General features: G+C 38.2%; 1 protein-coding gene and 1 long non-coding RNA gene across 2 annotated transcripts in view; both read left to right on the forward strand.

Moving 5' to 3' along the window:
- The first annotated feature begins 33 nt into the window (after positions 1–33).
- LOC104963562 (uncharacterized) lies at positions 34–1,639 on the forward strand. The gene is made up of 3 exons (XR_800329.1): positions 34–190; positions 644–955; positions 1,601–1,639. It is a non-coding gene; the product is annotated as an uncharacterized lncRNA (long non-coding RNA).
- A 1,746-nt stretch (positions 1,640–3,385) lies between these two features.
- LOC104963563 (arrestin domain-containing protein 3-like) overlaps positions 3,386–7,667 on the forward strand; it is a 7,048-nt gene continuing 2,766 nt past the window's right edge. The window contains exons 1-4 of the mRNA XM_010792169.1: positions 3,386–3,731; positions 5,966–6,010; positions 6,133–6,193; positions 6,381–6,531. Of these exons, the coding sequence (XP_010790471.1) occupies positions 3,470–3,731; positions 5,966–6,010; positions 6,133–6,193; positions 6,381–6,531 (519 nt within the window). The 5' untranslated portion in view covers positions 3,386–3,469. The remainder of the gene's footprint in view (positions 3,732–5,965; positions 6,011–6,132; positions 6,194–6,380; positions 6,532–7,667) is intronic.

Consider the following 7,667-nt stretch of genomic DNA (forward strand, 5'->3'; position numbering starts at 1 on the left):
TGTGTACAGAAAGCATAGCTTCTTTGCACAAGGAAAAAGAAGAGTTTCAACTAAAGACTTGTATAGAGAGGTGGGAGAGCCCATCCCTCCATCTTCTAACCAAAATGTCCTAAAGGTCCTCCCCATCCCCCTCGATGTGGAGCCGTCCATCCTCAACTGCAGCATCCTCAAAGCAGAGCACAGACTCAGGGTAAGCATCCATATGTCAACAAAGATGTGTCTGCTTGCTCTTATGTGACTTATGTGTACAAAAATGTCTCCTGGGAGAAAAAGTGTATCGTCAATTGTAGAATTTAATGATTGAATTAACATTTACATTTTTCATACCCTGCAAGAAGAATTTGAACACCTTTGATGTGATTGGTAATCTTATTCGTCATCAATCATTCAATCTCTGAATTATATAACTGAAAAATAAAAAAAGGAAAGTGAATGGATACTGGGCAATGTCAACCTATCTGGATTATTGTCTCCTATGACTGCACTTTGCAGAACCTGACTGCTTTTGACTAAACTCCTCTATCATGGTTAATGGTGTTTGCCCGAAAGAGTTAAAAGAGTAAGAGTTATGCACCCAGGATGTACAAAGGAATTTGGTACAATAATTCTGATGATTAAAGATACTTCAACAATTTCTCAACAGGTCTACCTTGATGTCAAATATGCTTCAGACCCAGTGATCAAATTCCCCATAGTCATCCTGCCGGCCCCTAATGTTCCTGGTGTGGAGGCGCCCCCACTCGCTGCTTCTGGTTTTGGATTTGAACCGTTTGGAAAGACCTACCCACCAGCCTGGGGAACAGTCCCTCCACAAACACCATCAGCACCCCAACTCTCAGATCCCCAACCCTCAGACCCCCCTCCTGCCTATGGAACATGGGACACACCCTCCTTTGATAAATCTTGGAAATGAATATAATTGGTTGGACTGTGAAGATATGTGGACATTTCAGAGGTAAAAACGAAATTAGAGTTAATGCTTTCATTATATTGTAAAGCTAAAAAGTATATCCCTTTTATTAGTATTGCATTTTGTTTACGACATACATTTACATTTTAAGCTGTACAATATTTACTATTTTTAAATCATTAAAAAGGACAATACTTTGTGTAGAAGTAGGCTCTTTGGTATTTATCTGGTTAGCCACAACCATAAACCGAACTGGTTCAAACTAGACAAAAACAGTTAACCATTTGTGATCAGTTGTAAAACAATCACTGTTGAAAAACTCCTAATATGTTACTGCATGTCTTCAAAGCGTCAGGGGGAGATTTACAAACATAAGATGTCTCTATCAGAAAACAACATGAAATGCTTATTGAATATTCATTTTCCTAAATGTGGAGAGCACAAAACGTTGGATTCATGATGGAAAAAAGGCGCCAGAGAAATATGTTGTGTTTTATTGCATTAAATTATGCTCAGCGCAAGTTGTTTCAGGAAGACTGGGTATATACATTCACTCCGCAGCTGCATATAATCAGCTCATCACGGGCGTTGTCTATAATTACATTCACCTCATTCTCAGCAGCCAATCACTGTGCTGCAGCCAAACTTTAAAATTGTTCTCCTCTCTCCTGCTGTCTGCTGTGATTTCAGGTTTTCATGCTGCTGCCCACCTCCTCCCCATCTACCTCCTTTCATCATATCCAGTGCCAGGAGAGTTAACCCAAAGACCTCATCACACCTCCTCTTCATCCCAACTCCTCATCAACTCCAGATCTTCAGCATCATCACCAGTGTCTAGACCCCGGGGGGTTCCCCTATATGCTCACGGCTGCATTTCCCCCCTTTTAGATATACTATTTCAGGATCGGGGTCTAATCCCCAAAGACTTAACATTTATCATATGGCATGTGTCAATAAATGTTCTTTAAACAAAATGAAGTCTCTCCTGATTGAACTGACATTTCTTTCTAACAGTTGGTCCATGCAAACTGACACGGATAAAGCAAATCAGAAAATAAAACACTGATCAAGTCATATTAGTCTACAATCAACCAGGTTAAGTGTAGCCTTGATTACTTAGACATAATATAAATAAAATAGAAAAAACATATCTAAGAGCAATATTTTAGATTCAGTACTTTATGTCCTAATAGCTAATGTTTATAATGTAAAGGAGGTGCACCACTTTGAGATACATGTTGTTACTGATGTTATGGTCTTAATGCTACAGTTTTCTTTGGTGGAAACACAAGTGGTGGTGAAAACGATAATGACATCACTTGGTATAGAAAGCATTCAGTGCAGTGACCACAGTTTTTTTTTATATATTAAAAACGAAATTCCTTATTGTACCTGAAAACATTGTTATTTGTACGACTGTAAGGTTGGCCCTGATTCCCATCTTGCCTTATGGGAATAACATTTTGCACTTTTAGGAGCCTACTTTAGTAGTCCAACAAAATTGGCTTAAAATCCCTTCAACAAGAAAGACAGCCAAACGGGTGAGAAAACTAAATTAGATACAGAGGTTGGAGAATAACTCAGATCTTTTACTTGGCTAAAAGTAGAAGTACCAAAGTGTAGGAATACTCTGTTAGAAGTAAAAGTCCTGCATTCAAAATGTTACTCAGTAAAAGTACAACCAAAAGTACTTAGAATTGGTCCATTCTAGAATAATATTTATAATACGTTTTCATTATAATTATTGATTAATGTATTATCAAAGCTGGTGAAGGTGACCTTGTTACCTGTGCTGGACTATGGTGATATATTACCTGATCAAGTTAGATGCCGCTTATCACAGTGTGCTGAGATTTGTTACAAACTGTAAAGCACTTACTCATCACTGTACCCTGTATGCCAGGGGCAAGTCTGCCATCACTTACTGTTCGGAGACTCAGTCATTGGTACATGTTCATTTATAAAGCCATGCCTTGTTTTCTGCACATGTGTAACCAATGTGCGGCAGGTCTCCCTTGTAAAAGAGATCGTTGATCTCAATGGGATTTTTACCTGGATAAATAAAGGCTACAAACAAGCAATAATTACTGCAGGGTAGCTTGTGTATTTACTCCAGGTGTAACTCAATTCTTATTTAAGTGTTGATTATATTTAACATCATTAGTCCAAATCTTTAAAGTAACTAAAGATACATAATAAATATAGTGGACTAAAAGTAAACAATTTAGCTCTGAATTGTAGTGGAGTAGAAGTACAAAGTAGCATAAAATTAGAATACTAAAATAAAAGTATCTCCAAATTGTACTTAGATACAGTACTTGAAATCAATGGCTACTTAGTTACTTCCCAACTCTGATTAGATACATGTGTGGACTGTGGAGGAATAATGATATTAAACGAGGGGAGGGGAAAATAGCCTACAAGGTTCCGCCCTATCTTTTACTATAAAAGGTTCCTCGTGGCGACACACCCATCGCAGAAGTGAGAGGTGGGCTTTATATTTCCTCGCTTTGAGCTTGGAACAACAATGTATCGTATTTTCTTAAGAAGCTACGCATCATGTTAACCGTGAAGAGCCTCACCGTCAACTACAACCCCGCAAATAATGAGCAAAACACCTTTACCAGTGGCGACTGTGTTTCAGGTGAGGTCAAGCTGGAAGTGACCAAAGAGTGCACTATAGATTCCCTATCAATTCAGTTCAAGGGGAAAGCAGAGGTGATGTGGAGCGAGCGTCACGGACAAACTACTGTCGTCTACCACTCCAAGGACAAGTACTTCAGCATCAAACACTTCTTCGTCGGAGAAAAAAAAGATAACAGTAAGTGCTAAAATAAATACAAAACCTGTTGAACAATAACAATTGTAGCTTACATGGATTGGCGCCATGGCAGAACATTCAAAATAAAAGCTCGCGGAATGTACTAAACATTCCCACGCTGTTTCAGATAGCGAAAAAATGTTACTTATAATATAGGGATTAGAACACTTTATATTCTGCAATACAAAAAGCATGATGTTTCTTATGCAGAACAGATCTCAATTGATAAATCAATAATTCTCTTATAACATTTACACAAGAAACATTTAAAAATAATAATAGGCATATTTGTGCAAAAGGCCCCTACAAACCTCTTCTGAACAACTATCGTGTACCTTTGTCTGGTTCTCTTGATGTTATCTAAGAGGAGTGGTTAAAGGGCAGGCAGATAACAGAAGGGTTCAATAGTCCTGATCTATAAAACAATATTGCAAAGGTGTATTATGCCTTTTTTTTATTACTGAGGTGTCACAAATTGATTTTACTTTTAAATATTTTTGTAGAAGATTTAATCTGTTTTAATAGCCTCTATGTGATGTGACCCAGTTACTACACATACATACGTTATATTCTTATAACACTGAACAAATTAGACACACCTTGGATTTAAGGGCTTTATAGCCATGCAGTATGTTTTATATTTTTTAAAAGCTTCAATGTCATGAGACCCAGTGACTCCAAATCAATGCAACATTTTATTTCTGCATTGCTATATTACTTGATGTTTGTGCCCTTTATGTTTTATATGAATATTGTTATTACGTTTTGCAGATTTTTTTATTTGAAAGTCTCATTTCTTTTTTTTTAATAAATCTATATCATGTGACCCAGTGGGTCCAAATCCACACACAATATTATTACTACACACTACACAGGCATAATACATCACACCTCGTTATTGGATTTTAGTCTATTTTGTATAAATATTTGTGGGAAACTCAGCAATATTCAATTAGAAAAGTTCAATTTCTTTAAATACCCTCATTCTGTATGACCGAGTGACTCCAAATCAATGCAGCACTGTTAGGCTACACTGTACGAGGACACACCAATTTGGGGGGGGAGATTTTATTCCACCTTCTGTATTATATACGTTTTTATTAAAAATCAATACATGACAAGGAAGTTATTGATAACCTATGAGACTCTCTGTAACGGAGGTGATCTTTGGGGCCATAGATCTCGGCCTCCGTTACGAATTGTGTAGCTTTGTTGGTGGCGAAATGTATGTAGTGTGCATCTGTCTGTGTTTTAGGTTGTCTGTCTCCGTTTGCTGGTTTTATGTTGAAAAGTGTTCCCCTTTCCCCATGTCTGTTGCTGTTGATTGTGTGCACCTGGTGCCCTGTGTTGTCTCCTCCCCCCCACCACCTGTGTCTAATGGCTGGTAGTGTGTGTGAGATCCTTGTGGTTGCTGGTGACAGAGTTCACATGAGCAGCAGATTGAGGCTGTGTCATATGTTTATGAGTTAATAAATGCCCACACCGGGTTGTATTTTGGACGTTCTGCCTCTGCCTCCTTGCTTGGTCTGGGCTGCTCAATTGTCGGCTTCACACTCTCCAATAAACACATTTTTATTTTCACAACAGTATTGATATAATATAGAAGAAAACACCATATCCAATGAAAAGTTATGTGTTCTTGTCCAGTGGAGTACAGTAATACAAATCTGCATTGATTGGTCATGAGGTCACCTGCTATGAAAATTATTTAAAAGAAACAAGCCTTTTTAATAAAAGAACTGCTGAATGGTCACGGCAACATTCATATAATAGAAGAAGCCCACAAATCTATAATAAACAAAAAATAATTATTGTCCAATAATGTTTCAAGACAAGGACGGGAATGTCAATACAGATATGAAATAGTTTACATCTGTCTCCTGTTATCATTCTCAGTATGATCATATTAACAAAATAAAATACATAAATGATTTGAACTGAGATTATTTGTAGGTTATTAGTTATTCAATCAACAGGAAATTAATCAACAACTTATTTTTTGTTAATTTACTACTTTTAAACTAATTTATGTGCCAATAAAATCTGCATTCCAGCCTCTCAATTGTAAGGATTCGATGCTCTAATTTGTCTAACTGAACTTTTTGGGGGTTTGGGTGTGACCCTGAGATTAGGATATACATGTTTCACTATTCTGAGTTTTTTTTATTAGACTACATGTTTAATAGCTCAAGTTACACGTTTTAATTGCTGTTAATGTGCTCATTTTTCCTCAGGACGGGACAATGAACCACTTCTGACAAACCACATTGGGAAAACATGTGAGTATTTCTGTCTCTATGCCATTGATGAGGACAGAGCTATGTCATCAAAAGGCAGTTATTTCTTTTAAGGGTTGTGAAAGAGTCATGTTCCTCTTAAAATGTATTTTTGCTTTTTTCAGACGTCAATGTTGTTGCCCCAGGATGCCATGTTTACCCATTCACCTTTCAGATCCCTTTCCAGTAAGTAATCGATCTTATAATGAGTTGCAAATACCCTTACCCTCTCCAGTGGATGAATAAATGTATGATCCTCGCAAACATCTTCTAAAAAACATCTTTATTGATCAACCTCAGCTTTCAGCAGTTCATTTTGATAGATCCAGGAAATGTTATAATGTTTTTCTGGCTTTTTGCTTTTGTGCTTTAGGGACATGCCTTCCTCCTTCAAAGGCTCCTGTGGTAAAATCTTGTACTCGCTGAATGCCAAGCTGAGCAGATCACTGAGGGCTCCAACTACAGATTCAATCAACATCAACTATGTTACGAATGCAGACCTGAACCGTGACCCTGGGCTGATGGTATGTGCTGAGTAACACCCTTTGGCGTTTTGACCGAGTATGCATTTACCAAACCATCACAATATAATGTACCACTTAACAAATCAGTGACTCGGTCAAAACGCCAAAGGGTGTTACTCAGCACATACCATCAGCCCAGNACGACTGACAGAAAACACTTAACCTATTAGCTTTTATTCTGGTGTATCAAATGCCCACATCCACTGCCGACAGAAGCTGTGCCAATTCAACAGGTGAACCACTGATTTGTTAAGTGGTACATTATATTGTGATGGTTTGGTAAATGCATACTCGGTCAAAACGCCAAAGGGTGTTACTCAGCACTAGGGATGCACCGAATATTCGGCCGCCGAAAATTATCGGCCGAAAATGGTTAAAAAGGCCCTTTCGGCTTTCGGCCGAAAGGGTTTTAGCACCGAAAAAATATCACCGAATGTCAGGGAACAGGGTTACGTTGGTAAGCTAACGTGTTGTTGTGATGACGTAATCAAAACGCGGCAACAAGCACGGCGCGCGACCATGCTCGCGGCTGGCTCACAGCCAACATGTCTGGCGCTTGGAGATATTTAAAAATATCAGAGAAAGAGGCGCGGATTGCGATTTGTAAAACGTGTTCAGCTGACATTTCTCGAGGGGGTGTAACTGCTAACTTTCACCACTTCGGGATTACTCCACCACTTGAAATCAAAACACCCGGACAAATATGCGGAGTAAGATCAAATCACAAGCACTGACAGCGAGAGACTGTTCAGCGCTGCCTCTCATGTGCTTGATGAGAAGAGGAGCAGACTTATGGCTGATAAAGCAGAGAAGCTAATGTTCATTAAAAAGAACCTCCCACTTTTCCTTAATAAGTAGACAAGGCTGGCTTATCATAAGCTTATCGAGTTCTACATGTCTACTCTATACCCACTTTCCTGAACAATTTTCATTGTGAGTTATAATTCACCATCTCAGGTTATCATTAGGGGGAAATGACAGCAGCACAGTGTTCAATATATTGTACTTTCGGTATCTAAATGATACAATGTTGTTTACATTGCTCATGAGGACAGACCACCTTATTTGCAGATTCTTGAAACTGTAATTTAATTTGTAATTGATTGTGGATTTTGTATCCAGTTTTCACTTTATGT

The sequence above is a fragment of the Notothenia coriiceps genome, unplaced genomic scaffold (assembly GCF_000735185.1).
Source record: "Notothenia coriiceps isolate Sejong01 unplaced genomic scaffold, NC01 NC01_scaffold00036363, whole genome shotgun sequence".
Lineage (NCBI taxonomy): Eukaryota > Metazoa > Chordata > Actinopteri > Perciformes > Nototheniidae > Notothenia > Notothenia coriiceps.